Raw genomic sequence first — 13,877 nt, forward strand, 5'->3', positions numbered from 1 at the left:
GAATTTGTGCAACATCTTGATGTGATTCTAATGACTAATGCATGTAATCCTGAATAGAAATCCAGCAGGTACTTGCCATTATTAAGTTTGCTTTTTTCTACAAATTTTCTGAAAACATTTCTATATGTTTAATATTTATTTTCTACCCTGCTGTTAAGATTTCCAAGAAAGACCAAATTTTTCTTTATCAGTTACCTTCTCTAATGATTTAAAAAAAAAAAAAAAAACTTTCTTTAGAATAACTTTCTTTGGAACAATTCCCCATGTCTTCATCTTAATATTGCCGTTAGTTAATATAAACTTCTTTAATGAAGCCATTAAAGAAGATTATCTTTTGTATTTGGTGTTGAATACTATAGTTACTGCTCTCTTTTCCTGATGATTGCCTGAAAAGGTCATGTTTAGAAGGATGTTATGTTGCTTTTTTTTTTTTTTTTTTTTTTTTTTTTTTTTTTTTTTTTTTTTTTTTTTTTGCATACATCAGTTATGTCGACATGGCATTTCTGTAATTCTTCAGCAAGTTCCACTTCTTTTCCATTGATAGTTATATTGATTGATCCTGTCTTGAATTTTGCTTATGTGTAGTTGGAATTTGAGTACTGATTGTTTGCCCTAGGTCCCTGACAAAAACAGTAGGATCCTTGTCTATTAGACAGTGCCCCCCCCCCAACCTGCATGGCATTTCCTCTTGTACCATCGTTGTCTTTTGGTTTTAACTAGTAAGAATAGAGGTTGGTTGGCTAAACAAAATTGCCAGCTTTTCATTTCTTCAGTATTCAGTTCGATACCTGTTAATGGGATAAGGCTTTTGACCTAATGTTCAATCATCTCCACATTCATTCTCTACATAGCCATGTGGAGGAGAACTCCACATGGTAATGTGGAGTTCTCCCAGTTACTTAACTTTTAATCCTTAAGCAGCAAAAAAAAAAAAAAAACTCTTCAAAAACTGCAGTTATCCACACAGATTATTATATAATCTGTATATATAATTGTAAGTCAGCATGTAGAATTGAAGGGCAGGATGATGTGATGTATGTGCTTTCCCGCTTATTTATAATCATTATGGATCAGATTATGATGGAAATTTGCATTAAAATTTGTCAGATTTGGAGATATTAAACTTGGCTATTTACTTCATAAATATAAGTCTTCAAGAGTGATTATCTAATTTGAATAACTGCTGTCACAAATTTTGTGTGAAAATAAGCAGGGAAATGGAAAATAGCTGAATTTTGTTATGGGGAGCCTGTAGAACAAATAAAATATAGATACAAATTTTATTGAAGATACCAAAATAAAATATGGACATAAATAATAGAATAAGCAAAGCTGGTTTGGTGATGAGTCAATGTGTATTAAGAAAGATTTGCCAATTTCTCAGGTAGCAGTATACAAGATCACTGTTCAAACCAACTTTTGAATGCTGAACTAAAGACTTCAGATATATCTGATGAGACCAGGAAGTTATCTGGTGTTATCTGTTTGCTAAGGAGAGTAAACAACACCAATGCAGAAAGTTGTATGAAAAATGTGAAAATATTAGAACTTAAATCTTTTTTTCTGACATCAAACAGGTGTTTGATGTCAGGGGCAAAAAAAAAAAAAAAATATATATATATATATAGTAATACCTTAGAAGACAAAAGTCTGACATATTTGGAGTCCTGAATACATATTACTGATGATCCTGAATACTGATTACATATTGACAGTTCAGAAGAAAATTGTTGATAGGAATTTAGTAATAGTGTGAACTGAATTATGTGCATTCTTGTTGTGTCCTGTATAGTACTTATCAGGAATTGAAAATTATGATTAACATGATGTATTCAGAAGATGAGTTCATTAACTCAGCTGGTGCATTGTGAATGTGTTACAGAACCAAGTTTATTAAAACATATAATGGTAATACTTAATTATAGAAATGGTTGTAGTTATAGAAATCTTTCTACAAATTTAATTTAAACTTAATTCTATTAGTTACATATAATGCATCATACACTTGACTGTCACTTTAGCAAAATCATAGAGACCACTGGTATAGTTTGCTACATGAAATAGATTTTTGCTTATGTGATATTAGTTAAAACTTTTTTTTTTGGTAATTGTTTATAGCAGTTTAATGTAGTGAAAGTCAATTGTAGATAAGTTTTAAAATCAAAATTCATGCGTTTCATATTTGTATTAACTTAACGAAAATCTTTTTTTATATTTTGCTAATAAGTTTAATTGATGTTTGTAGATAATTGATGAATATATTGCTAGAATTCAAGATCAGAGTTATGGTGCTGTGATTTCCATTATTAGAAAAGGTATCAGTTGTATTGCAGAAATTATTATGCATACTGCAACACAGGTAAGATTACATTGAGTTGTTAAATACCAAAGAACAAGGTTTTGTTTATATATATATCAGTGTGTCCACAAAAATTTTAACACTTGCTAATACTTCTGATTCTTAATATATATTAGGTATAGTTTCTGGGAAAATTCCCATGCTACTCCTCTACGGCTATTATAGCCTGTTTTTGTTTAGGAGTGCCCCTTATTTTAAATACATTGGCTATTGTTACTCAAAAATGGGATATTATATTTTAGGACATTATGGGTGAGTATAGAAGGCAATTATAGCAGAATAAAAAAAAAGAAGTGGAAAAATTTTGTTATGTACAAAATAATATATATATATATATATATATATATATATATATATATATATATTATTTTGTTATTGGGGGGGCAAAACTCCAGACTACCACATTCAGATCTAGTCACCTGGATTCCATGGAGACTAAGTGGTGTAGAGGATTCCATAGGCAAGTGACACCTCTGAGGATATTATTATTATTTCGGGCGACTCCAGGAGTCCTTAGACTCATCGAGGGAGGCCCTAAACATCATGTCCACACAACTATGCGATTTCATTCTCACAGTATCTATCATACCTTGCCTTGAACTCGTTCACCGTCATAGCACCCACAACAGACTCTGGCAGCTTATTCCACTCATTTACCACTCTAAAAGTAAAGAACCCAGCTCTAACACCCCTGCTAACCACACTCTTGCCCAGCTTCCATAGGTGTCCCCTAGTTCTCCCACCACCAGTCCTGATCTCAAAAATAACCTCTGAATTAATCCTATAGAATCCCTTTAGCAATTTGAATGTCTCAATGATATCTCCCCTCCTCCACCTATCAACTAGTTTCTGCAACCCACAAATCTTCAACCTGTTCTCATATGGTTCATTCCATAGACCTGTTATCATCTTAGTCACTCGCCTCTGGATCCTCTCCACCTCCTCCCCATCAAGAAGGAACCGAGGTGACCAAATCTGGGCACAGTAGTCGAGATGAGGTCTTATCAAGGCTCGGTACAGAGGTACAATAACTTGCTTGTCTCTGCTCGTCAAGGTATTTTTCAACAACCAAGTGAGTTGATGAGCTGATTTAGCTACTTTTGCAATGTGCCCCCTAAACTTCATCTCCCTATCCACGAACACTCCCAAGTCCCTGGCCTCATCAATCTCTTGGAGTACAGTTCCACCAATGTGGTATACTGCTGCTAATCTTTTCACCCCAAAATGCATTACCTTACATTTTGTCACATTAAATTGACATCCATTCTCCTTAGCCCAGAACTCCAATCTATCTAAGTCATCCTGCAAGACTTTGACATCTTCTGCATTCACTATTGCCCTACCCAACTTTGCATCATCAGCGAACAAATGAATTGTTCCACTTAGATCCTTCCCTATGTCGTTAATGAACAGATTAAACAGCAGTGGTCCAAGAACAGAACCCTATGGCACACCACTAGTCACAGGCCGTCTTTTGGACTCTACTCCTGAATAAACTACTCTTTAATATCTCTCTATCAACCACCCACCTATCCATCTCACCAACTTTATATCCATTCCCATATGTTGTAGTTTACGGATTAGTATTCCATGTGGTATCCTGTCAAACGCCTTTGCCAGGTCCAGCAGTATCACTGTAAACCCATTTCCCTTATCCAGTTCAGCCGTCACCTTGTTATAAAACTTGAGCAAGTTACTGAAGCATGATCTACCCTTCACAAAGCCATGCTGTCCCCTGTACAGTATCTCATTTTCATCAATCCATTCCTGTATTTTTCCCTTGACTACTTTCTCCAAGACCTTGACAACGACTCCTGATATGCTGATCGGTCGGTAATTTGCAACCATAGTCTTAGATCCTCCTTTATGCAGTGAAACTATTTTCCCCTCTTTCCACACCTTCAGGACTAAACCAGACCTGAGACTCAGATTAAACAACATGGTCAAGGGCACTGATAATTCTTTAGCCGCTTCACGCAAGACCCGTGCCGGTATACCATCCAATCCCACAGATGCGTTCACATTAAGGTTCTGTAATAGACTAGTCACCTCCACTTCATTCATCACTATTCCCGTATAAACTAATGGCTCCTTCATTTTTTCAATTTCACCACCTGGATGATATGCTTTTGCAAAGTGCACGCTCAGTAACTCCACTATGTCGACTGATTCAGTGACCTCCTTACCATCGTCATTCCTTAAAATCATTTTGCCATGTACAGTTTTTTCCTTGCTTGCAGCATATTGAAAGAACTGTTTGGGATTCTCTTTTGCTTGCAAAGCTAGTTTCCTTTCATAATCCGCTTTTGCTTTTTTTACCACACTCGTTACCTTTCTGGCCTGCACTTTATACCGTTCGTGTGCCTGCAGGTCACCCCTTTCTTTAAATTCCCTCCACAGTTGTTTCTTTTTTTGCAGCTCAAGCTTAATGGTGTTATTCATTCATTTAACTCCTACTTGTTTTACTATTCGGACCCTAGGTATACAATCAGCCATAACCTCCTGTAAATGCTCCTTGACCACTTCCCATGCTCTATCGACGTCCAGCCCTTGCAATTGTACATGCCATGGCACTGATCCAAGCAATCTCCTAAGCTTGTCATACTTGCCAGCACGGTAATTCCACATATACTCTGTCTTAATCGAAAATTCCACACCTTTAGCCACCTCCCAGGTCAAGTCCTTATGATCACTCTCACCAATAGGTGGCAACATGGTCATATTCATTACAGTCAAATTCTCAGATGCTATTACCAGGTCAAGCACTCTCACACCCCTAGTATTTTCAATTACATACTGTCTCAGATAGTTATCCCTTAATAATTGAATAAAATCCTTTTTCTTCCTCACATGTGTCCTATCCTCCTTCCAATCAATGTTACCATAGTTGAAATCCCCTATAATAATTACCCTCCTTCCACTCATTTCATCAATTTCCCTATGCATACTATCTCCTCCATCTATTCCATCACCTGGTCTATAGCAGCATCCAACTGTATATTTTATTCTGCCAGTCTCAATCTCACACCAAATAGCCTCAAATGAGCTCCTTTCACTATCCTGCAATACAACTTCAATTCTCCTTGGCTGCAGTTCATCAGCTATCATCAATAATATCCCTCCCCCCATTTTATTCTCTCTGTCCCTCCCAAACACACTATAACCTACACATTCTATATATTAAAGGTCTGTCTTGACCACAGCCTAGAAAACTACTTGTTTTTCACTGTTTGTCATAAATTATATGCACATCTTTTTGGAAAAAGTTAAAATCAGTGCAACATTATTTTCTTTGAAAGAGCCTATTTAACAACTATCTTGTATTGTGCTGCAGTAGTTTTTGTCCTCTATTCTTTATAAGTATCATGTACACTTCATGAACATTCCAGTAAATGTGCACTGTTATGAACTTGGTCAACATTGATTGTATGATAACTTTTTTGGCATTTTTAAAGATGTCTGTGTTTTAGATATGGCATAAATACAGGGTAACCCATAAGTCATGGAACATTCTGTAAAAAGGGCCCCCATCTTTGTGAAACTGAAAATGGAAAGCATTTACGTGATGTGGTTTTTCATAACTAATAAAAAATCTGGCATTGTTTAAAAAAAAAAAAACTTACAGTTTGCTTCACAGAGACAAGCCCTTTCTACAGCATATTCCATGACTTATAGGCCACCCTGTATATAAACAAGATACATGATGAAATGAGTTAATTTAAAAATATTTTATGCTTTAAGTTTTTTCAATAAACAAATTTTTACTGTGCTTACGTATCATTAATTAATAATGATATAAATATATGTGTGCACAGTAAAAACTGTTGTTTATTGCCAAGCATAAAATATTTTTCAAACTGTGGATGAGAATAAGAAAAAACTTAATTTAATTGTAAGATTTGAAAACCTGTAGATTGTATGTTTTCAAAATATTTTTTTAAAAAGTGCTTGCCCTAAAGAACAGCAGCAGAGGAAATAAAGAGGACAAAAAAATGGAGGAGTGGGTGAATTACTAATGCCAATTCTAATGAACTCTCAGCATGAAATATATTTATGCAAAGAAACATTGAAGGTGAGGTTATCCCAATGATGGAAAATGCTATCTCATCTGGAAACAGATTGTTATGATTAGGTGACATTAAGAAAAGAGTGCTATTTTTGTGAGAAATAACGGGATTGAGTTTTGAAGTTAACTAGATAATCAGATCCCCGCCCCTTTCCAGAAGACTGCTATTTAGTGTTATTAATATCCTGAAAATTTTGTTTGTTTCTATAGTGTAAGATTTAAAATAAACAAAAAAGAGTGCAGTATGCTGTGATTTGAGAGGTGTGGGAAAAACAATTGGATTTGATGTCAAATGAAGGTTGTTGATAACTAGAAGAAAAATAGTGGAGGAAAATAATTAAACCCTGTGGCACTTCAGTATTAGTTTCAAAGGCTGAGAATAGAGATATGCCCCTCATCATATAATGTATGATAAATTTACATTAGTATTTAACTTCCTGTTGACAATTTTTCTCCAAATTAGTCTGTTATTTGTTAGGACTCTACCACTGCCAAATCTTATCTTGTTCTTCTAAGGTGCTTCTGACTGCATCAGTCCACCTAGATCTTTGTCTTCCTCTTGTGTTTTATCTGCCATCCTATCATCGGATGTCCGTTTTTCTAAGCTTTCCTCTCTGATTCGCAAGTTTTTTATTTTATTTTTATTTTTATTGATCACATACACAAAAGGCAAAGAACCCATAAGCACATCAGTGCTGTGTTGGGTCCAGGTGAGGTTATAGAAAGAACTTGGACATTTTTCTTGAAGAGTTGTAGGTTGTAGTTTGGGAATACTTCATGAAGAAGGCAGTTCCAGAGGGTAGAGATAGTTGAAATAACAGGAAAAGGAGAAGCAGGTTCAATGTGTTTGCAGTGATGTGAAGTGCTTATGCTAGGAGAGGCTGGAAATTAAATGTCAATCCAAGCAGGGAGATCTGATCCTGTTTATTGATTTATGTATTACTGAATATAAGGGTTGGTGAGCTAAGATGCCCTCTTCTGAGAGAAAAGACTGCATGCGTTTGTGGCATCAAAGGGTTCCAGCTTGCACCACTGAAGAATAGTGTGGAGAACAGTGTTTAAGGCACTTGTTGAAATAGGATGAATAAAGAGTACTGTCATCAGCAAAGCTATGAATCAGATTAGTGGTGATTGAAAGTAGGTCACTTATATACAGGAGAAATAGTTAATGGATAGAACAAAGCCCTGAAGCACTCCTACTTCAATACTAAAACAGTATTGAAGCAGGTAAGCCGAAGGATGGTAATTTGCTTAGGTCTTGATGCCAGACATATGGAAATATTGAGATTGATAGCACATTACTCTGTACCTTTTCATGATATGTCCACTGGTGGACTGATATAGGCTAAGTGGTCAGCCATGGATCTGGGAAGGTGATATCCATACTAGTGGTCACTGATTAATAACTGATGGACCTCTAAGTGGTGGAGAAGTTGACTATTAATAACTTTTTCCATTATTTTGGAGAGGATTGGGATGATGGTGATTGGTCAGTAGTTTGACAGTAGATTTCTCTCTCTCCCCCATTTTGGAACCAGCTAGATATATATATATATGATTGTATTGGAATAAGTACTAATTAAGTATAGAAGATTGTAGAGATGATACAGGACAGGTGTTGGTGCTGGAGCACAGTGTTTGAGCAGTTGGAAAGATCTCATGAGGACCAGAAGATTTCAGTGTCTAAGTTGGTTGTTTAGCATTCTTCATTTTAATGTATATCCTAGTATACGTTGTACTTTCCTTAAGCTATTTAGTAAAAATTGGTATCTTTAATTTATATTATTACGAAGTGGAAAAGCTTCCAATAACTTTCTCTAATCCAGAGTATTTTAATAATAAGGTGTGACACCTTTTTGCTACTCATATAATGCATTATGGGAATGACCCTTCCCATAATGCATTATGCGTGTCTGCAAGGAGATGCTTTGCATTATGAGATACTAAGGCAAGTGATGTGTAGTCTTAGCTTCTTTATATACGAGTTGCCCCAGTACTGAAAATAGTTCAGGTGCAAACTGGTTTTCTTACTTGGATAAAAGATTAAACCAAGTATATAATTTTTTGGTATCTTTAATTCATATCATTGGTAATATGATTCCCATTGATTCTAACTCTTCATTTTGTGAATTTTCTCAAACTGACATCTGAAGTCTCTAGTCTTTGATCAACTCTGGGTGATAAGACTTGGCATTTTCTTTGAAGGTATGAAATACCCATAATGACTACTTTCTACATTAGACATTTCTACATGAGCAGATTTCATTAAAGTTCAGCATATACTTAGCTGTTGTGATTTGAACATTAGTTCCATCATTGTTTTATACTTCTATAGTTTTCCTCAGTTCAGAACTCCAGTTTTCCTTTTTTCTACATTTTTCCCTAACTGTTGTTTGATGAATATCTAGAGCCATCTTTTTAAAGTCCATTATAATAGTGAAGAAAATATTTTTGAAGGGAAATGACAGTATAATAGAAAATGTGTATGTACATTTTTGTATTGTATTTCACTATTATTTTTATTATAACTAACAATTATTAGTTATAATTTTCATAGGTTGACTTAAAAATCTTTGTGTGACCAAAGAATAATATTCTTACCTTGAATTTTCTTAATTTTTTACATTATTCTCGTATGTATTATGTTTGTTTATTGTGTATAATAAATTTAGTTTAATCCTTTATCCAAGTGTAAGCGAACAAAGTTTGCACCTGAAAATATCTTCAGGACTGATATTGGAGGCTGGATTGTATACAGCACTCAGAAAGGATTAAAACAATTTAATACTTCCTCTATATTTCGTCTCAGTAAATGAGACATCTTCAGGGAAAAAAAAAAACTAATGTAACATAAAAACAAATAACACACAATACTAAGTCCAACCACGTGGGTGACACTAAAGTCCTATCTAGGTGGAGCGCCCTCTAAGTGCAGTTGTAAGTGGCCTGGAATGTAAAGTGGGACCTCTGGTGATGAGCGTTTCCCAAATCTTAGGAAGCTTAATGCAACCATATTTGTTGAGATTCGGTTGATTTCTGAGAGCTGCTGCGATTCTAAGAATAGTCTCTCTTTTTTGAATTTGCTGTGGTGGAGCATGGTGGTTTTTTCCCATGAGATCCTGTGGGTTGTATCCAAGACATGGTCAGCCAAGCCTGACTGACCATAGTCATGTTTGCAGATGTATGACCTATGTTCCTCCAGGTAGATAGTGGCTGATCTGCCTGTCTGTCCAAAGATTACATGCCTTCCCAACGGTACACTTTCCTTCACTGTATATAGAAAACCTACGCACACAGGCAGATACATTCACAACCTCTCCCACCACCACCACCCCGCTCAACAATAGGGCATTATTAAAACTCTTACCAAGAGAGCCCACAATCTTTTTTCCAGTGGAACCATCCCTTACAACTGAGCTTGACCACATACACAACACTATCCTCTCCAATGGCTACAGCGATCACAGTATTAAAAAAATAATCTGGTCCTCTCCCTTTCCTCGGTCTTCTCTTCAGAAAGAGTTTAGAAATGCCATCACCATACCCTACATCCATGGCACATCTGAAAAAATAGCCAAGATTTTAAAAAAGTACAACCTACACACAGCATTTAAGCCCCACTGCAAACTTGCTACCCTTATCTGCTCCAAAAGATCAGCTCCCTCCTCTCTCAGTGCTTGGAGTCTATAAAGTACCCTGTTCCTGTAAACTGGCATACTTTGGACAGACAGGCAGATCAGCATCCATCTGCTGGAGGAACACAAGTCATACATCTGCAAACATGACTATGGTCAGTCAGGCCTGGCTGACCATGTCTTGGATACAACCCACAGGATCTCATGGAAAAAAAACCACCATGCCCCACCACAGCAAATTCAAAAAAGAGAGACTATTCTTAGAATCAGCAGCAGCTCTCAGAAATCAACCGAATCTCAACAAATATGGTGGCATTAAGCTTCCTAAGATTTGGGAAACGCTTATCACCAGAGGTCTCACTTTACATTCCAGGCCACCTACAACCGCCCTTAGAGGGTGCTCCACCTAGATAGGACTTTAGTGTCACCCATGTGGTTGGGCTTAGTATTGCGTGTTATCTGTTTTTATGTTACATTAGTTTTTTTGTAATCTCTGAAGATGTCTCATGTACTGAGACAAAATATATAGGAAGTATTAAATTCTGTTTTAATCCTTTCTGAGTGCTGTATACCATGTGTAGAGGCTTAATGGATTATTAAGCCTCTACACATGGATCTTCAGGACTGAGGTAAGGTGGTGCACCCTTTGTTTATTGTGTACTTTCTTAAGACTTTCAGTGTAATCTTTAAACATTTTTCTTTTACATGACTTGAATCCCAATTCATAATAACTTATAGATATTAGGTTATACTGTAGGAATGTTATCAGCTTCTGCTAGGTATGTATACACATTTTAATTTGTATGTGTTATATACATATATAACCCATACAGATTAAAATAGTGGGTATCATACATACATAATAATAAAAAAAATGTTTTTTAAATCCATTCTGAAATAAAACTATACATTTGTTCAGTTACCCATCATTTGTGACTAGCTCATTATTTATATGGGAGTTCATCGATTTTGGTACTCTTCCTTTTGAAACATGTTGCTAAGACATTTAATTTGCTGAATCCTTTGGTATATGCTGCCCAATTACATTTAAAATCAGCAAATCATATTTAGTGATTTAAAGATTTAAAAAAAGCAGTTGCTGTTTTAGTGATACTTGTGCCATAAAGTTTCATAAATTAACAGAATCACATAAGGAAAAAGTCATGTATTTCAGCCACAGAATTACTGATCATCAAGCAGTTGAATACTAAGTAGAAAATTAACACAATGGATTATTTGAAATAGTAAGAGCTGCATGATGTTATACATAGAACAATGCAAAGGAAACATAGTAGTATTATTATTTAAAAATGTAATATGTGATTAGAATAACTCTACCATATCTTTGATAGCAAGAGACAGTCATTCTGATTCAGTCTGGCAATAAATTAAGCTTTGGCTCTTTTTATAAATAAATGTTACAACTTATGGCAACATTGGTGAAGTAATCATGTTTCAGACCATAGGATATTGTGACCAGTATCCATTCCATAGTTTTTTTATTGTATAAAGTCAGATTTATCAATTTCCTCTTAACATTGTAAGATTAGTGTTCTTGCATTCTTTTCTCCAATGAACATCCAGTTTATCCAAAGTAAGAAAGGTAACAATCACAACTCGGTAGACACTAGAAAGAGTGAGAGGAGATTGTTTATCTTTAACAAATGGGAATCATGGTGATAGTTTGTTGAGATAAATGAATGGAGCCACTAGATTATCCTTTTTAAAGATTCTAGAGATGGGTTCTGAAATGCTAGAAATGTATGTGATAGGAACTCTTCATACTGTTTCATTCATGTTTGAGCTCAGATTATAGAAAACAGAAATATGTTGTATCGTCTGCTCTGAGAAGACATTGTGATTCATATAGTTCTTGCTGTAGGTGTTGGTTTAGAGCATATAATGTGAGCCTGATGTAATAGTTTTAATAATTCCAATTTTCTGAGAAGAATGGTGAGCAGACTGCTGTTGAATATAGTGTCTAATAAAGGTGAATTTTTGATAAATGGAAGTAATTAGTTCACCTGACAAGAAGCTGTAGAGTAGGATGTCTAGGAAGGCTAGTTTGCTTTCTTTTTCTATTTCCATTCTGAAATTAATTCGTGGATGTAGATTATTTATGTTGGCTAAACAGGACAGGTAATGTATCTTCATTGTGTGGCCTGATTACAAAAAAAAAAAAAAAAAAAAAAAAAAAAACATCTACGACATATCTAAAACAAAGGCCGAGGGTGTATGGATGAGAAAAGGATTTCTTCTAAGTGTTCCAGATAAAAATTTGTGAAATTGGGAGAGAGTGGGCTCTTCATGACAGTCCCTTCACCTTGTCATGGAGGGACTGTTTTGACAAAGAAAATAACCTGAGTGAATGACAAAGTTAAATAATTTCACTATATATCTGACAAAAAGGCAAATAGGGATTCATTATCGAATCTGACCTTTACCTCATTGGGTTGGAGGAAAAGATTTTTCACTTCCAGAAAATCGGAAGAATTTTTTTTTATGAAAGAACTGGAGTTATCGAAGAAAGCTTTTAATTAAACATGTTAAAAAATTAACAGGTGTAATCAACTGTATATTTAAACCTAACTTAGTTCAAAAACAAAATAGAATAAAAGTAAACATTAATCCTACCAGTCCTATTGTATGGAAGTGAAATCTGGACAATAAAAAAAAAAAAAGACAAAGATTAATAACAGCTGAAATGAAGTTTATGAGAAAACCACAAAGTATACTCTATTCAATCATAAAAGAAATTATGAAAAAATTAAACCAGGAATCAGTAATAGAAAAAATATACAAACATAAATGGATTACAAACTGTTAGGAAAAGAAAACCACAATGTCCTCTAAAGAGATTTAACAATGACCTCTAAGGCCAGAACAGGCCACTCTAAGCCTAAATCCTTGAAAGGTGTGATGATGAGGTTAAAAATTTAGCTATGATATTTAGGAGAATCAATAAAATCCATGATAGGATGAAGCGGGTTATATATCTATCTGGTCCACACATGAAAGGCCACCAGACCTATAGCACACCAGTACCATATGTGTGGGCATGAGGAATAGAAGAAAAGAAGTCTATTCGCATTTTGCATGAACAGTTGAGGGTTGTAATCTGTGGGGGAAGACAGTTCCAAAGGACAGTAGATGGAATAAAACAGAAGGCAGTGAAGTTGCTTTGGTGAGTTTAAGATGGACTAGAAAAGAATATGGTTAGCAGTAGCTCTAATTTCAATGATTTTGGAGGAGAATGGAGGAATAATAGTGGCCAATTTTAGCAGAGCATTGTCCATGAAAGTATCTGTAAAAGAACCACAAGGCAGAAACTGAACATCTTATGAGAGAGGGATTGAAGTGGGTCTCTGAGAGAGAGATCAATAATAAGCTGGATTGCCCTCTTCTGGATAGAATCGAGCAACTTAGAGATTATTTTGGTCTACCATTCCAAATATGGAAGCAATATTCCATGGTTGGGTGGATTTGGGCTTTGTATAGAGTTAGCAGGTTGTGAAGTAGTCTTGTGTGAAAAAGTACACCAAGTTTTTCAGCAGCTGCAGAAGCAATAGCTGAAATATGATTGTGCTAGGAAAGATTAGAGGTGCAAGTCAGTCCAGGAAGAGAAATCTGATTGTGTTTCGATATCTCGGTATTACTGAAGGTAAGGGGGAGAGATGTGAGCTCTTTCTTTCAAGAGATCAGACAGAACTGAGTTTTGGTGGCATTGCAGTTTACAGGGTTGTTCCATTGGAATATAGCTAGGAGATCAGAGTTCAGCTACCAGAATGATGAAAAAATGACTGCCAACCCACTAATT

At 35.4% G+C, this 13,877-nt stretch overlaps 1 protein-coding gene across 2 annotated transcripts in view; it reads left to right on the plus strand.

Annotated features, from left to right (window-relative positions):
* The window catches only part of LOC150106788 (receptor expression-enhancing protein 1-like), a 171,109-nt gene that overhangs the window by 93,536 nt on the left and 63,696 nt on the right, over positions 1 to 13,877 (plus strand). For both annotated transcript variants that reach the window (XM_090392700.1, XM_090392701.1), the window contains one exon: positions 2,246 to 2,359. In XM_090392700.1, coding sequence (XP_090248826.1) covers positions 2,246 to 2,359 — 114 coding nt within the window. The remainder of the gene's footprint in view (positions 1 to 2,245; positions 2,360 to 13,877) is intronic.

Source organism: Typopeltis vanoorti, chromosome 5, assembly GCF_054136105.1.
Source record: "Typopeltis vanoorti isolate ZY-2024b chromosome 5, IOZ_Tvanoo_1.0, whole genome shotgun sequence".
Classification (NCBI taxonomy): domain Eukaryota; kingdom Metazoa; phylum Arthropoda; class Arachnida; order Uropygi; family Thelyphonidae; genus Typopeltis; species Typopeltis vanoorti.